We start from the raw sequence: 20,124 nt of genomic DNA on the forward strand, positions 1-20,124 counted from the left end.
TACCTCCTATATTAAAATTTACTCTCTGTTTGTTGTTCCCAAAGGAAAATTTTGTAACAAATCAGCTGGAATATGTATCAACTTTGAACTTCTGGAGTTCAACACCATATATAGGTTCAAAACTATTTAAATATTATTTTCACATGGAACAGAATTTTCCTCTTTTCTTAAAGGAAAAAAGGAAAAAGCTAACCAACATTTTTTTAAATGCAATTTGTTTTTCACAAAACTGTTTAAAATTTTTGTGACTGCTAAAAGTTCCATGACAAATATTCTCTTTTACAGGACAGACAGAGGTTCATACTTCTGAGTTCTGCAAAAATGCAAACTTTTCCTGTTTTCCTCCAGTGCCAAATAGACCCAGTAGATACACCTGATATGGCCATGTATATTCCAGGAATATGTATCATTTTCTTATCTCCTTACCAGGAAAGGAGACCTACAATTAGTTGCATTTTTGGGATGCCATCAGTAAAGGCTGTGAAAGTTAACCTCAGCAGCACCGTGAGCCCCGTGCGTCACCCTCCTGGACACCACCTTCTAGGTGGCTATCACCGAGATGGTTTACAACGTCCTGAAATTGCTTTTCTAGGTATGCCTGCTTCAATGCTTCCGACATCAACGTCTGCCTTAGGATGTGACACCAGCAACACATAATTAATGCAACCAGCATTCTCGCATATTACGCTGAAGATTGTTATAACCAAAGGCTAGGCTGAAAAAGTCCATTTTCTTTCATCTTCATTAAAAATCCTAGCGTTGTTTCTTCACTAATCTTAATGGAGGTTTTCATGCCACAGCGATTTAAATTCCCAGAGGAAGTTGCATAGGGAAGTCAAAGTTATGGACACTTGTTTTTCATTAACTTGTTGAAAGACAAACATGGAAATTAGGAGAACAAACATGTTTGATATAGTTAATAATTTAAAGCCAGGGAGAAGAGAATAGAGACGGGAGGACATTCCTTATTTCTCCCTATTACTGCTCTTTACAGATGCCTCTTTGGAAGGATATCAAGATCCATCAGCACACAGAGCTCAGAGCTGAGGTTTGTATGAAAACATACCATCTATTTAAGAGAGAATATGGACAATTATTGCTTTCACACTGAAAGCACAAAATAGTAGAATTAGCAGGAGGTGATTAGTGCCGAAAAAAAAGTTGGTTTTTTTTTTACAGCGAATTAACATGGAAGGCAATTTGAAAGCTAGGATTAATTCAGAGACAATGGTGCAGGTTTGCAAAAATCCCAGTCCTGCCCCTGTCAAATCAAAGATAAATCTCCCAAAGCACTAAATCCCATGTCATCTTTGCAAATTCTTATTGTCTTCAATGGGAGCTGGATTAGGCCTCTAATTTGGTTCTGTAAATCTGTTTGGTCCAGATCAACAACCGAGCGATGGACAATCTCCAAGGAATAACTCTTCTAAGTGGTGTTAACATCCTTCACTATAGCTTGCCAATGCAATCCACTCCCAATGTTACCCTCTAAACACTGGAGTAAAACTGCTTTTGCCCAATACTGCTACATGCATTCTGCCTTTCTGCCAAGCAAAAAAGCAATATCACATCTACTCTCACAAGTTACCAGTGAGCCAAACACAAGATACTGTCCCTTGAATTCTTCCTGAGACCAGCAAAGGCTTTCCATTATTTACAAATCAAAAGCATTTAGAGACAATCATCTTTATTTTTTTATTTAAAACAAGGAATGCCCTGTCACTATTATATAAGAAAAAATATACAGCCACCTATTTATACCCATCCTAAACCAAGCATTCCAAAAAATATAATTCCTATTCATGCAGGTAATTGCTGCACAATAAAATAATAGTAGTAATAATAATAATTAATAATAATAAAAAAATTATAAATAAAACAAAAAATAACAAAATAGACATTCTTTACTTCCAACAATTCTCCCAATTTATCGTAAAAATTTCACTTGCACAGCAGATTGTTGGAACAGTTGCAAATGGTGAAAGTAAATATAGTTAAATCAATAGGATTATTGGCTTTTGATTATTAATTCCATTGCTAGTTTTTCTTGTGTTTTTATTATGCATACCAGTTTTACAAAGTGCATGCTTTATTTTATTTAATTTTGAACTGGCAAGCTGAAATGATCCATCTTTTCCTGCCTTTTAATGTTAATATAATCTAAAATCTAGCATTAAAAAATTTATCATGATACACCTGGTATATTGACTGCGTATGGCGCATGCTTGACTTGGCAAAAAACAAAACAAATTGCCTCCCTTCCCTCCCCATTCTTTTTGGAAGCAATCTAAAAGTTAAAAGCAGGCTGGAACACAATTGCTTCAAGGGGGAAAAAAAAATACCTGATGCTTTAATTTCTGTCACATGGCACTAGTTGTGGAATTGCACGCGCACATACTCACACACACACACACTCAACACACACGCAAGCACACACGCACGCAGCAACCTGCTCGTGAGGAAAATAGTTTATTAGGTCAGGAGTGCCAGTGGCACATGAAGGCTCCCAGCTGTGTGTGCAACTTTGGATTTGGTACCCACTTCACGTCACCTTGAATCCTCTGACATCCACCGAGGGGGTAATGTAAGGCATACTTTGCTGGAACAGTAATAATCCATGCTTCATGCTCAAGAGCTGAGTCTCAGAGGAGGACTGGCTTTCTCTACTCCCTTTGGCCTCGCTCTGTCTCATTCAAGGAACAAAACAGAAACAAAACAACGAAGAAGAACTGGGGAAAACAAGGAAAGCAAAAGAAGACAAATCACTTTAAATGGACTTTCGCCTTTTCATCAGCCTGTGGTTATCTGTAAAGCTGTGCAACCCAGGTGAGATGGAGCTGACAGGAGACGGGAAAAGGCTGTTTTTTAATGTGCTTGGCGAGATCTCCTCTATCTTGTAAGAGATGGAGTGAAAGTACTGGGGGTTCAGCTTCGAGCTGAACGAATTTTGGTGGGACACCACCCGGCTGGTGTACTCGTGGGACCTGTAACACATGCAGGAACAAACTGACTGAAGGTCTGTTACTTCGGCCTTGTACCGTGGCCGACCATGCTGAGAGTCCTCTTGGATGTGGATAATCATGCTGTTGCGGTTCCCTGCCAGGGATGCCCGTTCCTCGGCATCCCGCCTCTCGTCCTCGCTGTTCATGGTTAAGAACCTGAGAACAACCAGATTTAGAAATGCCCCAATGACTGTCAACCCTACTAGAATGTACATAAAGCTAAAAGCCACATAGAGAGGCTTCTTTTGAAGGGCCCCTTTGGTCTGCAGGGCCACATAGTCTCCAAACCCTATTGTAGTCAATGTTATAAAGCAGTAATAGTAAGCATGGAAAAAGCTCCATTCCTCGTACTGGGAAAAGGCTGCTGCTCCAATGCAGAGTGTTCCCATGCAGGAGAAGAAACCCACAGTGACCATGTTTTCCATGGAGACCTCGGTGCTCCTCATCCCACAGCACTTTTTGATGCGTTTCAAGAGGTACTTGACGAAGGTGTTCATGCGCTCGCCCAAGCTCTGGAACATGACGAGTGTCAGTGGGATCCCCAGGACTGCGTAGAACATGCAAAAGGCCTTCCCTGCGTCAGTCCCTGGGGCAGCATGTCCATAACCTGGGAGAGGGAAAGAAAAGACAGGACAGTCAGCAAGGTGGGTGATTACCACAGCTCCCTTTTCATGCAGGCCACTTGACTCTCAGTAACTCAAACACTGCAGTAAATCCAGAACTGCAGCAGCTCTGAGAACACCACAGTCAGAGGATCTTCCTATCTCCATGCCCACATCCTGTATCCAGAAAAAGCAAATAAGACATAAAACACACAGGAGTGAGAAAAATGAAAGAATAGGCAATGCATCCTATTTTAAGTAACTATGCAGTCTCCTAAACAAGAAAGAGCTGATCTTGGCTGTGGCAAAATCAGAGCACATTGATGCCATCCAAATTCTGTATCTGCTGGCAGAGAGGAGTCAATAACCCACCAAGCAAAGAAACCCGTAGACCCGCCAACTGAAGAAACTCCTTTTCAAATTGTTCTCCGTATAGAAGTAACCTTTTTCCTAGAAACCCTGTGAAAGCCCCTCACTGCTAGAATATTGTGGGATTTTTAGGGCTTTAATGCCTTCTTTAATTACTGAAGACTGAACAACTCACCAACTCCTTTTACAGTTCTACAGCTTTTACAGCTAGGCTGGCAAAGGTAAGTGTATCAGGATGCTGAACTACTCTAGGACAAAGGATGTAGCATGCTTCACAGCATAGTTTACAGAAAATAAAGTCATAGCTAAACCTCCATTCAAAAATCACAGCACAAGTGTGAGAGTTTCTTTTTCTAAAATTGTTATTTCACATTATATTGCTTTAGAAATCACAAAATCACAGAATCACCGAATGGCTGAGGTTGGAAGGGACCTCTGGAGATCATCTAGTCCAACCTCCCTGCTCAAGCAGGGTCCTCTAGGGCACACTGCACAGGATTGCGTCCAGGCGGGTTTGGAATATCTCCAGGGAAGGAGACTCCACTACCTCTCTGGGCAACCTGTGCCAGGGCTCTGTCACCCTCACAGCAAAGAAGTTTTTCGTCATCTTCAGATAGAACTTCCTGTATTTCAGTTTGTGCCCGTTGCCTCTTGTCCTGTCACTGGGCACCACAGAGAAGAGACCGGCCCCATCCTCTTGACACCCTCCCTTCAGATACTTGCACATGTTGATGAGATCCCCTCTCAGTCTTCTCTTCTCCAGGCTCAACAGGCCCAGCTTTCGCAGCCTTTCTTCACAGGAGGGATCCTCCAGTCCCCTCATCATCTTCATAGCCCTCCGCTGGACTCTCTCCAGAAATCTACATTTGCTATTGAGAGGATAAGTGACCGTACCAAAGTTCCTGAAACAGGATGGCTGGGACTCACCTGGCCGTTATGTTGGCAATGTATATACCACTAGCTAGACTCCTTTTAAGGTCAGAGTAGAAATCAGCAGTTCATGTTATCAACACCTAGAGATCTAAAACGGGTCAATGAATTACTCTCAGGAGACACCTATCCGTCTACAGTGATTATAACAGAAATGTAGGGACGGAACTCAGTTCAAGATTAACATACCTTTATTTAGGTATCTATACGTATGCTAGATGTCAAAGCTCCCATTATAGTCAACAGAGATTGAAAACAGGCAACAGAGTTATTTAACTGACCATCCACATACCTGTCTACTTCATGGCAAGATGAAATGACCATACTGATTGCTCCATTGAATGTACCGACTAGGTCCCCATTACAAGGACTAGACCTCTGCTGAGTACAAAAGAATTTAGACACCTACTGTATAAGTAGACAACTATATACAAACACCCAAATGCAGGTCTCTTAATCATGCACAGAGCTCTACCTTCAGTGTTAAGCTCAAATGTGGATGCCTGCATTGTAGATACTGAAAGTTCAGAGTAGATACTGAAAGTTCAGAGCGGTTGCCCAGACAGAGGCACCTAGCATCATTTCAGACCCCTGACAATCTGATATCTGTGTATAATCTGACAGATAATACACGGGACATAGATCACATCCACATTCTTATAGACCAGAAGCTGGAGGCCAGACAGCATCTCAGATACTATTAGGCAGACTAGGTGAGCATGGCCACTCTCTGCAGATCTTTCCCCTCGAACTGTCCCAGCCTTGCCCACGACTTTCAGAATCTGGTTATAGAACTGATGCTCATTATGCTCCTTTTTCTGTACGTGTTGATGCTGTCCACCTCCATAATTTCCTATGGCAACAGATTCCAGAATTTCACTACCTGCTGTGTAAAAATGTGTTTTACGATTTTAAACATAGCTCCTCATTTCAGCTAGTGGCTCTTGGCTCTGGTATTGAAGTTCTGAATCCACCTTATCCATCAGCTTCATGAGTTTGTAAACCTCAGCTCTATCCCTGCCATCAGCCGTCTCCTGTCTAAACTGAAGCTGCAGCCTTTTTAGCCTCTTTTATATAGCAGATATCTCATGCTCCTGATCATTTCAATTCCCTTCTCTAGACCTTCTTTAGCTTTGCCACATCTTTTCTGAGGTGCAGAGACCAGAAGTTCACGTAGTCTTCAAGATGGAGGCACACCTCCAATTAAGTAAGTCTGCAGTTTTGCTAGAAAAAAATGTGAACACCAAGCAACCTTCAAAATGAAAAGCAACACTGGACAAGGGAAAGAAAAATAGAAAATGGAAAGAAAAATAGAAAATCAGTAAGAATACCCTCCAAAAGGCAACAAGCATTTCGTTAGCTCAGTTGCTAGTTGTTGGCAGATGGATGGGAAAAAAAACAGTTTACAAAAGCAGTAGATAAATTAAAAAAGGAAGACACTACTTTTCATGTTACAAAATAAATAGATTCACCTGTTGCATTGGGCCAGGTAGCCTGTTCATTATAAAAAGCATTTTCCAAATTACCTGGAAGGGGAAGTGCCTCCAATAGATTGATGCTGGATTTGTTCCACCTGACTGTCCCTCAATAAAGGCTATAATTGCCTCTCATTACTAAGATCAGCTTTTGAACTACAGGGGTGTTAATTAAACCAGGGACATCTTCCCATTTTATAGCTTTAGTTACAGCTGATAAAGAGAAGAAAGCTTCAGAAAATGTGATTTTCCAGATGGTTACAGAGATGGCAGTTGGTGGAAACAGCTTTCACTTTGGGTTCTAAAGAGAATGGTTGAGATGAAAAAAGATCTCTTTTGATATCATTATCTCCCACTTACTAAAGATATCCACAAAGATAGTTTAGGGAGACTACAAAACATTAATATTGCATGCTAACACACTATCTCACAGTTGAATTTCTAAAGTTCATCATAGACTTTGTAATTAACTTAGACTCACAGCTCTCTCATAAGACAGGAATATATTCATATCCCTGCTTTACACATAGGAAAGCACAGTCACAGATTGACTACAATTTCTCTCCAATTCACACAGGTATACAAAAGATCCAGAAATTCTGATTTCTATTCTGCCCCAGGACATGTTCAGTTTCCACAATATTAAATTACATGTCTTTTACCATATTTTGATCATGAAGCTGAGGGACAGACATGGTTTATTCATGAAGCTGGAATAAGACTTTACAAATAAATTCATGTGTAGGGGATTGGAGTGATATATTTCTCCAGAGCTATGTGTCTTTAAAGAGCAGGTATCGTAGCCATTGATTTCAGCACTCTAAAATTAGTGTTTTGAAGACATCAAAGAAAGACTAAATTCTCAATTACTTAGCATTACAGAATCTGTCCAGTAATACATGAAAAGCAAACCCCAATAGTTCACATTCTCCAAAATTTGAAACAAAAGCTAAAATTTGAAACAAAACCTTGTCTTCTTAACATCAGAGATTGCCCATGGGATGAAAGAGAAGGTGAGTCTTTGCCAGAGGAGGAAGGTCACAGAGAATCATTTTCCCCAGGAAATAGCCCTCCAAGGTGGACAAAGTCAGTCTCCAGGTAAATGGGTTTCACTTGCGTCAGATCTGAACAGGCAAAAGCAACTGCTTTAGTACCAGATTTCAGCTACCAATATTCAGCCTAGGGACTTCTGTTAACTTCCTCCATACAAATGGCACTGTCTTTTCACAGAATATAAAGAGAGGGCTCCACGCGAACAGCAAGAGCATGAAGATTAAAGAGAAACAGAGAGTTAGGTTAAATATGGTATTGATATTTCTTTCTCTTCTGTGATGAAGGAAGAAAAGTCAAACAGAAGTGATTACAACTAGATTCAGAGACTGCATCCCCTAACAAGCCAAGGGACTGAGAAATCAGTTAGAAAGTCTGCCTGTGTGTCCAAAGGGGAGATGCCATAATGTGATGCATCTGCTACGTGCCAGGGAGCAAAATACTCAGGCCAGTACTTTCTTCTGGAATTAGAGAGATTTCTGCTTATTTTGTAAGTGGATAGTTCACCCCTTCTGTGTCATGAGAGAAATTCTTAAAGCCAGGAGGGGCTGTTCTACTCACAGAGCATAAGGATTGAACAGCAGAGCATCTTTGAGCTTCTGGAAAAATAGTCAAGTCTTGTTATTTCATCTCACAGAATTCCTTAGAAGGTCAGCTGGTCCTTCTCCATCGCTTACACTAATAGTATGTATAGATGGGAGTATATAAAGACACAGTTTTACCTTGGTCCACATCTAGGTAAATACCTGTGCCTCCTTCTAGCGTACTATCCAGTTTGCTGTGCCCCACAACTCAGCAACATCACCACAGCAGACAGACTTGTCTGATTTTTAATGAGATAACATTTGAATGATCAAAGAGAGTCTAAATAACTTTCACCTTGACTGAAAGTGATTTCATCAGTGCCCTCTCTCTCTTTTATAATCCTTCTAGCTTTCAAGACAGAACTCATCTAGTTTGGCACCAAGAAGAATAGTCTGGCATGAAGAAATGTCATGTCTCAGAGTGTTATTCCAATTCTGGAGTACACAGCACCAATCTACCGCCGATGTCACCTCCTCCCAGTTATGGAAAAGGTTGTGCTACAGATGTCAGGCAGAACTGCAGAAAGGTTAGGCAAGGGAGGCAAAGGGTCAGGTCACAGGAGCTTACACTAAATGGGTACTGTCTAAATGGGTACCCATTAAATGGGTTGCTGTCTTCTGTCTTTGATTTTTTCCAGCTCTTGTCTGGTCTCCGGTAGAAAGCTTACTTTTCCAGGGTGCCTTTCAAATGAGACCTGGAGGGAAACCCCTCATGAGAGTTTATGGGAGGTCCACTCAGGAGCACAAGCACGGATAGCTTCCTCTTGCTTCTAAAGGGACATGGCAGCAAGCATGCTGATGTACCAGGACACAGTTGTAGCATGTAACACAGCACAGTGAATCCAAAAGTGACCAAAAGCAGATGGCTAGGGAAGAGTATGAGAATAGTAAGAGTATGTATGATATTTTCCCCAAGTACTCAGGTACCCAGCTCCCATCCATTTGCAGCTCAAGGACTTCCTGACTCAGATAGGGTTTCACTGTTTTCAGTAACCCATAATGAATTTCTCTTCCATGACCTTGGCCATTCTCTCCTTGAATCTGTATAAAATGTTAGCATCTACAGCATCCTGTGGTAAGGAGTTCCATAGATCAACCCCATGCTCTTTAAAAAAATCACCTCCACTTCTTTATGTTAAATCTCTCTCCAGCTAGTATCATTTGATGTCCATACTTCCTGTATGGAACAGATGAGGAACAATCATTCCCTGCTCACCTTCTCCATGCCACTTATAATTTTATAGACAGTTTATCGACACAGATGCCATATTATGCTCGTCCACATTCAGGCCCTGAGCAAATATCTCTGGCAGTGCACTGTTTCATGTGGACAGACCAGCTTGCTTAGATCTACATCAGTGATCTTTGCACTACGCTCAGCTGCAGGGTATACACATGCCCATAAAGTCTGACTTGTCCTCCAACACGAATCCTCCTGAGTAACACTTTGCTTCTGGAACAAAAAGAGTCTCAAAAAACAATGTCATGCTATTGCAATGATGCAGACTAAGTCAATTTATAACAAAAATAAAACTCTGTGAGGAAAAATCCTTCATGTTCCCAGTACGTTGCATCTACGTAGGAACCATCTCTGTAAGACTGCAAGGCAATACGCAGGCTAGCAAACTGAACTGGGCCAAGGGATGGATTCCGGCATCAGCTTGTGATAGTCCACACTGTTAAAGCACAGCTCCTGTCACAGCTTTGGCCTGGACCAGCTAGCACTGTCCCAGGAACAATGCCATGCCCATGCAAGGTAGACCCATGGAGGTTAGCACCAGCCTGGGACCACTCCAATTAAGTACCACAGTATGAGGATCTAGCTGTTACAGCATTATCCATGCCATACCTGTTGGTCTCTGTGCCTTGAAAAACAGGTCCTGCTTTACTCAGTAGCACAGATGTAGCCAGTGCAGTGCAAGGCAAAGGGTGTTTCTCCATACAGAGCCTTATTCTGTCAGCCCTTTGCGTGAGATTTGTCTCTACATGTGCACTGATACCACGCCGAATACAGGGTCAGCGCTAAAGAACAATAATGAAATGTGGCAGTGATAAGTTATTTACAGTTAGTGCTCAAGCTAGTGTGTGGCTGCAGAACGGTAAGCCTCATTCACATTTACATTCAACTTACAACAGGTTTTAGACCTCTTGAATCTTGAAGCAATGGCATTCTGTATTATTCACGAGGGACATTTTGTTTCTCTCAGGAGAAGGTTTTGCCCATCATTCTTCTACATATCGTTCATCCCAGTGACAGACATTTGGGCCTGGTCTTCTTTGACAACAGCTGCCAGAAAGAAATGAGCTACTCCATTCCCGTGACTCAAACTTTTCTTACTCATGCTGGCAGAAGCTCTGGGTGTGAGATAATGAAAAGAGGATAATGGCACCTGTTACTCAGATGGGCAAGCATAATTCAGATTAAAGCATCTTGCTGATGTCACACACTCACTTCAGAGGTTTATCTACGTCAAGGAAGCTGCCACAAAGAACAGCTAAGGCTGCTTTTGCTTTGAGCAGAGAGAAGAAATGATGCTGTCTTCGCGGTATAAATGAAAAAGCTTTCAAGAGGTGTTGGGAAAGGAGCTTCTGCTATCCATTTGACTCTGGTAGCAACAGAAAGCCATCGCCATGGACTCCGGGATAGGCATGAAAAGCTGTCAGGCTCAGGTTCTCGAGCAGTGGGGGGGCAAGCCCCACCACAGCTGGTGAATAACACACGCTAACCAAGCAAGGTGCTAGAAAGCAATGAATAACTTGCATACCTCACCTTTAGGATACATCTTTGACTACTTGTGGTTAAATATCCCCTTACATTTTTTGCAAGAGCAGAACACTATCACTAGTTCCTTCTTTCTTGGGTAATTATATTCTCTTTAATTATATCTCCATTCATAAATTTCAGTCAAAGGCGCTCCATTTCTCACCACAAACTGCGGCACACCACTGTTGGTAATGTTATTTAGCTCCGGAGCTCCACCACAGCGTTGGTTGCATTTAATTAAGAGATGAACAGATACTTCATCTAACTAACTGGTAGCTACCAGAAACTCATTTACCATGACAAAGCCATTCTTCTGTAAAGAAATCAATGAGCAAATCACATCACTGTCACGAAAAGTGTTGACCTCTGTCCACCTGTAATACCATAGTCTGATTATGCTTTACTTGGATGAAAGTTGCCGTTTTAGTACTTCAGCCTCCTGGTAACTGAGCACCTTTAACTTGTTCTCTTTTCTGTTACCCACATATCTGGGCTCTCCCTAAATCCTGCTGCATTTGTCCCTGAAGATCTGCATGCCCCCGTTTTTCCTTCAATTCCCTTCCCAGCCCTTCAGTTGATCTTACTCCAATAGTTGACCTGTAAAATCTTCCTTGGTTTCACACAGCACTGCCCCTCCAATTTGCTTAAAAGACAGTCTCTAATGTCGGGTCAAAGTGTGGCACTGCAGCTCCCTACGGGCAGAGAAGAAATGTGGGACAATATCATCTAGTGCTGTGAAGACATGAACAGCATGTGAGAGGAGGAAGGATGTACCAGCCCCAGCTGCAACCTCAGATCCAAGATCCCTTGGCAAGGGTGGCACAGCCTCTCACTTCTGCTCTGCTGTGACTGCTTCCACATCCTGGCTGCAGAGATAAGGCCATGCTTGCTTGGAAATTACACTCACCGCTTCATATTGAATCCAGATCCACACAAGATCTCCTGTTACAGACAGCAAGGATGCAGCAGGCTTCTCTAGCTTTGTTATCCCCGCCATGAGCACCGAAGTCTTTTCTTGTTCATCTTGGAATCAAGCTTTCAAAATGTTCAGGGAAAATAACTTCAAATGAAGCTCAGTAGAGCTATGATTGGATAGGCAGACACATACAAACACATATGGGGCCCAGCAGAGAAATAAGGAGAAGAAATGGTTTCATTCTCCTCTGATCCACTGACTTGCAGGTCAGGTGGCAGCTGAAGCCTTTCTTCTTGCAGGTGGGTGGTCAGCCCTGTCCTGTGCACATCCTGAGTCTGGACAGATGACTGCCTCAGCCTCTGAAGTTACCTCAGGAATAGCAATTTCTGTAAGCACATTCAGCATATCAGGCTGAATGAACTGCTTGTCAGCAAATTGAGCAGATGGCAGCCCAGCAGCCAAGTTGAAGGGCTCATCAGAAAGATTGATAACTACTGCTGAATCAGCAACACCATCCTCCACGCCACCATCCCTCCAGCATGCTGGCTTCTCTGGCCTCCCGTTTCCTATTGTGGCCTGATTTACACTCATTGTGCATTGCCTCCCTGTTAGAAACCTCCTGTTTTATGAAACTGGAACCCCTAGTTCGGAGCATTACTGATAGTAAGTGCTTCCTATAACTTCTCTTCCAGCAACAGCAAGTTGCTCGTATCTACCAACACAGAGAATGTTTGAATTGCCCAAATGTCCTGCTGGCAATTCTCTCCCCTGAATATTACCAGCACGTTTTGCTAAACCATACCGCACTGGAAGAGGCAACCATAGGAAAACTACTATGGAAGTATGCTTGGGCATCTGCTCAAGAATACACCCCTGAACTCTCACTGTCCTTGAAGGGGCAAGAACTGAGGCCATCAGCTGAGGCAACCTTCTGAGTAGTCCTCCTGTGGGTGTAGTTTGGGAAGACAGCACGTTTCTCAAGCTACCTTAAATTATAGTGGTCCAAAGGCATCAGCTCAGCTCTGCGAAACAATCACACACTGCCACGTTCATTTCTAATTCAAGGTAGGAGTTAACACTTCATGTCTGGCTGTCTTGAGCTGGGGATCACATGTAATACGTTCAGGCTTTGCCTGTAAGATGGTGCTCCTCTTGAGGAGACTTCACCTGGATTCTTAGAGGATCAAGGCAAATAGTGTGTCCCAGTCCCAGTAAGGCCGTCAGTAAGGTCACCTCCCTGGTAGATATTGGAGAACTGTGTTTCTGAGGTTCTCAAACTGCTTAGATTGCCTTTACCTTCTCCTTTCCTGCCTGAACTCCAACAGCAATATAAATACATCCTCGAGGCTCTCAAGACAGGAAAAGAAAGACAAGAGCTGACCTCTCCTCCTTCCCTGTTGGATCACTACTGAGGCTGGCGGGGGGCGAGGGAGGAGGAAGGGTGTCCATTCATTTTGCTGGGGCAGAATAGCCGTATCAGTAGCAGTGGCAGTAGCAGTGCTCATTCAGCCCTATGCCCATCAGAGATGCGTGCCCAGGCAGTTTGCATCTTCCCCACAACTGGAGAGACATGGGGGATTGTCTGCTTCCCTGTGAAATATTTCATGCTCCTTCTGATCTTCAGACCCCTGACGGAGACACTGCTCCCCCTCTTGAGATCTATTGCTTCTGCCTACGGAGGAAGCATAGAGTTGGTCACAGCATTGGGCCCTCTCAGATACCCACTGTGACAATGCGAGAACAGATAAGCTAAGTTTAAACCAAGGCATAATCAAAGAATTACCGAATGGCTGAGGTTGGAAGGGACCTCTGGAGATCATCTAGTCCAACCTCCCTGCTCAAGCAGGGTCCTCTACAGCACACTGCACAGGATTGCTTCCAGGCGGGTTTTGAATATCTCCAGGGAAGGAGACTCCACTACCTCTCTGGGCAACCTGTGCCAGGGCTCTGTCACCCTCACAGCAAAGAAGTTTTTCGCCATCTTCAGATAGAACTTCCTGTATTTCAGTTTGTGCCCGTTGCCTCTTGTCCTGTCACTGGGCACCACAGAGAAGAGACTGGCCCCATCCTCTTGACACCCTCCCTTCAGATACTTGTACACGTTGATGAGATCCCCTCTCAGTCTTCTCTTCTCCAGGCTCAACAGGCCCAGCTCTCGCAGCCTTTTTTCATAGGAGAGATGCTCCAGTCCCCTCATCATCTTTGTAGCTCTCCGCTGGACTCTCTCCAGGAGTGCCATGTCTCTCTTGTCCTGGGGAGCCCACAACTGGACACAGTACTCCAGGTGAGGCCTTACTAGGGCTGAGGAGAGGGGCAGGATCACCTCCCTCCACCTGCTGGCAACACTCTGCCTCATGCACCCCAGCATCCCATTGGTCTTCTTGGCCACAAGGGCACATTGCTGCCTCATGCTTAACTTGTCCACCAGCACTCCCAGGTCCTTCTCGGCAGAGCTGCTTTCCAGCAGGTCAGCCCTCAACCTATCCTGGTGCAGGGGGTTATTCCTCCCTCGGGGCAGGACCCTGCACTTGCCTTTGTTGAACTTCATGAGGTTCCTCTCCACCCAACTCTCCAGCCTGCCCAGGTCTCTCTGAATGGCAGCACAGCTTTCTGGTGTGTCAGCCACTCCTCCTCAGTTTCAGATCATCAGCAAACTTGCTGAGAGTGCACTCTGTCCCTTCCTCCAGGTCATCGATGAACACGTTGAACAACGATGAATATGTTGATGAATACGTTGAACAAGACTGGACCCAGGACTGACCCCTGGGGGACACTGCTAGCTACAGGCCTCCACCTGTACTCTGTGCCACTGACTACAACCCTCTGAGCTCGGCCATCCAGCCAGGTCTCAATCCACCTCACCGTCCACTCATCCAACCCACACTTCCGGAGTTTACCTAGGAGGATGTGACGGGGAGACAGTGTCAAAAGCCTTGCTGAAGTCCAGGTAGACAGCATACCACCCCTGCTCTGCCCTCCTCTACCCAGCCAGTCCCAGTCATTCCCTCAGAGAAGGCTATCAGATTGGTCTAGCATGATTTCCCCTTGGTGAATCCATGCTGACTACTCCTGATCACCTTCTTGTCCTCCACATGCTTAGTGAGGACCTCCAGGAGGAGCTGTTCCATCACCTTTCCAGGGATGGAGGTGAAGCTGACAGGCCTGTAGTTTCCTGGCTCCTCCTTCTTGCACAGGAAACCAGGTGTCATTAGTTCTGCTGCTCAAGGAAGTACTTGTTTTTGTTGAACTTATACAGCTTCTACTTGTACTGCTTAGATAAGAGAGAAGTGCGATCACTGACAATTCTTTTGCGTGAGAAGGTAAAGCATCCAAGGCAACTGCTACCTGGTGTAACATCCCTAGAGCCCCAGGAACTCAAGGATACACATACTTGCTAGTTGATTTTGTCCAGCCACAACAACATCATCTCTACTCATCTCTGCAATGATGTCTGTAGTGGAACGGTCTCCATATTAGCCCCAACACTGAAAGGGGGCACAGCACTAGTGGCAATAAAAGTTGTGTTGCTGCTTATGGTGAACATACCCTTGAGAAATTAGCTATTCTTTTTCCTAAGTCAAAAAAAAGAAGCAAGAGCATTATACTTTCCATCTAGCCACTACCTCCCCTTCTTCCCCCAGGCTCTCAGTGATCCTACAGAGCTCTTGGCTTGCAGAACAAGTTATGTGGTTTCCTCTGGCTAGGAAAAGAGACTGGGAAGAGAGAAAAGATCCCTTCTCCAGGTCTGCAAGGAGACAGGCACCGAAAAGGGCACTGATCAGATCTAGGACATTTTTCTAGCAATATCATTCCCCAGTTCTTTCCTAAACCAACAGTGATTTGGTTCTGGATTTCCAGCTGGTCAGCTGTTGACAGCTCCCTGGACAGCAGCTGAGCCTGGTCAGCTTACTAAAGAAATCAACAGTGCTACAAATCGGCAGCCAGATACACCACCAGGATAAACTCACTTTGGACTCAAAGAGTGTGTGGGCATCACAGGGACTGTGAAAGACTGATCAGCAAACTACCTAGATTCTCATAACAGCAAGAATAACAAACCTTCGAAGTCCAAGGACAGGCAGGTTGACAGCTTGACAGGCAGCCTTGGTAGCTTCACAGTAACCACTGAATGATCCGGTTCTCTGGTGCCTGCACACCACAGACTCATGTATTTTAGGGCTGTGCAGCATAAAAGCTTTCCATTTGGACCAGAATGTGTTTTATATCTCTTTGGCACGGAGAGACGTTAACTGCACAAAGCCCTCTAGCATTTCTGAGTCAACGTTTTCCCACTCAACTCAAGCTCTCTATTTCTGACTCTGCCCCTGCACGCCTTTTCTCCACTTCCTCCTCTCCATTTTTGTTCTCTGAAACAGTCAGGTTTGACCTGAGGCTCACATCACATCCAGTCCCAAGACAAATCATGCCCAGAACAACATCTCAATCTGAAGAGAGTCGTAGCAACCACTAGGAAAAGACTTATCAGATCATGTTATCCATTCCCAGCGGCTGGCACATGATTGTTCCCTACAAAATACTCTCCAGGGCTTTGTCCAGTTTTGTTTAAATGATTGAAATAACAGGGTTTCTGCTCTCTCCCTTAGGAAACTGTTCTCCTGTCTAACAGATCCAGCTATTAGGAAGTTTTTTGATACATAGCCTGTATTTTTCTCTGCTTTCCTGTAGCACAGTGCTCTTTTGTAGCACTCATTCCAACACACCCCATTTCTTTCCACCACTGTTCACTCCTTTATGCTGCTTGGAGACAATCATAGCTTCATCCCTTAATCAGTATTAGCTATGCAGCTCTTTAAGGCAGAGTCCTGTAGCAAGAAAGACAATAGGTATTTTACAAGTTACACATAGGCTCAAATTTTAAAAGTTTCCTCAGAAGCAGCTCCTTATGTGGACATTTCTATCATACTTCTTTGAAATCCCTCCTGCTCTTCAGTAATTTGCTAGGATCTTTGCTAGAATTGTGCACAGCCTTCAAAGAAGCAGGACCATGGTAAGCAGGATTATCAGTTCCCTCCCTTGCCAAATGTTCCCTTCGAGTATGAGCCTCTGACTCGACATCGTTATAACATAATGATCTCACTGCATTGCAAACTTTTTTTGATGCTGCCATTTCTTCACATCTGAAAGCCTTCTTCTACTGCACATATGTCATTAAGTACTATTTTCCCCCAGTCTTCTTTCTAAATGGCTTTCTTGCCCTTCTTCTGTAATTGGGATTTTGCTAGACAGGTTACTGGCGGACAGGTCACCAGTTTACTGGTGATGACCTAAGAACTCTCAGTGAGGGTAAAGGGTGAAGGACTCCCTGCCTGCAGGATTTAGGAGTATCCCAGCAGCACTCTGGGAGATCAGGGAAAAATCAGTGAGGAAGAAATGTAAGGGCTCATGTCTTAACGTGAGGCCAAAAGTGAATGGGTTTCTTCTTCCTTTCCTTTAGTATGCTCTGATGATAGAAAAGGGGTATGAGAAACTTCTAATTTATTTTTGTTAGAGGGTTACTTTTTTTCAAGATAAAAATATACCAAGTCTGAGCCTTGGCAAGGTTAGCAGGATTCTGCTTTCAGACCTGCTGAATGCCTGAGACCTCTCTCAGTCCGACACTGCCAGGGCCTGGGATGCTGACTCTTAACAAAACCCCTGCTCAATAAGTGCTACTGAAGGCCAGCAAAAACCAGAGCGGCTCGAAACATCCTGCCAGAGTAATCACCTCCTCCGTACCTATGATGTCATTACCCACTGCAGTCCACAGAGCTTTGTTTGCAAATCGGAGTGACATCAATAGCTGTTAGAGCTCGTCTGGTAAAACACAGCACATCCAGAGGAGCCCCCTGAGAGGCACAGGATGGCACTTAGAGAAACTGTTCGGCTGTGATTTCACTAAAGCAATTACATTTTGCCTCTATGACTCCCCTCTTCTCTATGAAACTACGAGACTTATGAGAGCACAGATAATTTGTTATGAGTTTGCCTGCGTATCTGCTTTTATTTCCTGCTGTATCTACTGAAGACTGTTCCCTTGTGGGAGAAAAAAGGATATTTTGCAAACTTTTAGAAAACACTAACAGGCGTGTGTTCTTTTGAGCAGACTCTCTTTTCTGCTGTTAGAGAAATGAGGGCTTCCCCTACTCAAAAGGGCAGCTAATGGAAAGGTTAGTGATTCTCAGTATGTTTAACGGGTCTGCACTAGAAAAACACGCCAGCAAATCAGTTAGGACGCATAACTCTTACTAATACAGTTAAACTGGTACAAGCTCTGCTCTGGATAAATCACAGAGATTTAAAAGTGCTTGTTCCAGGGCAGCTTCTGTGTCAGCACATGAACAGTCAAGTGTGGAGGAACTAGCAATTTAACTTCCTTCTCCTTTGCTTTTCTTTCTCTGTCCTTGTTTTTTTCTTGTTTTTTTCTTTTTTGTGTTTACAATAAGAGAATTAGCTAGCTGGACCACAGTCTTGGGCTTTGAAGGGTCTTTTATAGCTTCTGTAACGCTGCTAAACGGTAGTTTTCCAGGTTCTAGATCCTTGCAATCACATACTCGTTTACATCAATCCCAGCATTTATTGTACCCTTCTCTGAGAAAAAGCTCTCAAACATGAATTCTTACTCGGGCTGCCTGCAGTTTTGGCCAATGCATATTCTCCCTGCAGATACTCTGATTTTCCAGCAGCTTCATTAGCTGAAACCTGGCCTCAGTGATCTGACAGCCAGACCAACTGAAGTCCATCATAATCCCCCTCCATTACATCACATATAGACCAAGCAGTGATTCAATAAATATCAGATTTATAGACAGATTTGATTAAAGAGTATGTGTATTTCATTAAAAAAAGACTAATGTTTTGTTCAAATGCTTTGCATTGAGCTTTTTCTTCCCAATGTAAGATTTTTGATTTCTGTTGCTCGCACTTCCAAAAACAGAATTATGTTTAAAAGGCAAGCAAAAAGAGGTTTCTCAAGTTTCCTTTACAAATTTCAACTGTGTTCAGTCTTTGAAAAATTGAAATAGTTCAACCAAAACACTTCTGTGAAGGAAAAAGTTCAATTTTGACTGAGAATGCTTTTTTGGAATTTGGAAACAAAAACGTTAATGGAAATATATTGCCCAACTTTACTGTCCAATTCAGTTGCCCACTGAGCTAGCACTAAGTTTGACTTAGGTTTATCCTTGGACTATGAAGAGAGAAGAGCTGAGCTAAAATTTGAAGTGAGATGAAAGTTTTACAACATTATGCAGCGCTGCATACGAGAAGATTTGCTGGAACTGCGGTTTCAAGGTAATTACACTGCACAGTTACACTGGTCTAACTGACTGGGCTGGCACTTTCATTTGGAGTCACCTCTTCTTTTTTTCCCAACAGCAGCTTTCATCTCAAACTAGCAAGCCCACCTGAGGCGCGCACAGACTGACAGTACCTTTTCCTGCCAAGACAAACCAAAGGCTTTTCTCATGTGGTTCTGTCCCAATCAGCAGAAACTGTACAAGATCAGGCAGATATTTGAGGAACCTGAGACTAAGATACATTAAACCCAGCACCTGCTTTCACAAACACTGGAAATTCCCTTCATAAAAGATGGAGCTCCATCTCAGGATTTTGTCTCTGCTAATCCAGCTGAAAGGCTGTCCCTAAACTCACTCCTCTTATGGCTAAAAGTATTCCTACTATCAGCCCAAATTTATTCATGGTCTGCTTGTTCTCATATACAGCCCTTAGTTAAATAGCTCTCCTCCCAGTTTGCTTCCCGCACTCCAATAGATTAATAAAGAGCAGCCATATCCCACTAGTCCTTCTTTTCCTAGGATAAATAAGCCAGCCTCTTCCAGTTTGCTGCCTAACTGCCAACTAACTGCTCTCCTAACTGCTTTCATACCATTTTGCACCTTTCCAGTTTGAATTCAATTTTCTTGTGTGTGGACAACCCGAATTTAGATAAAGAAATAGAAATTCAGTGCTCCATTTGGACAGATTTAGAATAGCATTTTATACAATTTTGGACAGATCTTAGAGACAGCACCAACAAGAAAGTTGAAATAAAGTACTGTCTTGAACCTACCTGTCTTTGGACTACAGTACTAAAAATCCATGGGACCTCATTTTGTTTCACTCTGATAGAGTAATCTTCCTTGGTAACCATGAACTCACAGCTCTATAACTCAAGTACACATGAGTTTATGGCTTAACTAAAGACAGGTGTTTAAGCTAAGCTCCATGTTAGCATTCCACAAGTGGATGCTAAAAAGAAACTTTCCAGATGCTGCAAGCTGCTCTCTAACAAATGACCCATGAAAAGCAGGACGGGTTTTGTGCACTACTGAATCTTGAAGCTGACAGGCATATCCCAATTAGTTATTCTAAATGTGGCTCAGTTTGACCTCCTCAACACATCTCCAGTTACCAACAAATCTTTTTGCTGAGGC

The 20,124-nt window shown here is 43.4% G+C and overlaps 1 protein-coding gene across 3 annotated transcripts in view; it reads right to left on the minus strand.

The window, feature by feature from the left end:
• Positions 1-20,124, minus strand: part of KCNK9 (potassium two pore domain channel subfamily K member 9) — a 102,084-nt gene that overhangs the window by 9,295 nt on the left and 72,665 nt on the right. For 2 of the 3 annotated variants that reach the window (XR_695915.2, XR_695917.2), the window contains exon 2: positions 2,542-3,609. Coding sequence is in view for 1 of the 3 variants with exons in the window: in XM_009687424.2 (XP_009685719.2) it covers positions 2,768-3,609 (842 nt within the window). In the remaining 2 variants the exon portion in view is untranslated. Of the gene's footprint in view, positions 1-1,925; positions 3,610-20,124 lie in introns of those variants that run through there. The other variant, XM_009687424.2, reaches the window with a different exon arrangement.

The sequence above is a fragment of the Struthio camelus genome, chromosome 2 (assembly GCF_040807025.1).
Source record: "Struthio camelus isolate bStrCam1 chromosome 2, bStrCam1.hap1, whole genome shotgun sequence".
Taxonomy (NCBI): Eukaryota; Metazoa; Chordata; class Aves; order Struthioniformes; family Struthionidae; genus Struthio; species Struthio camelus.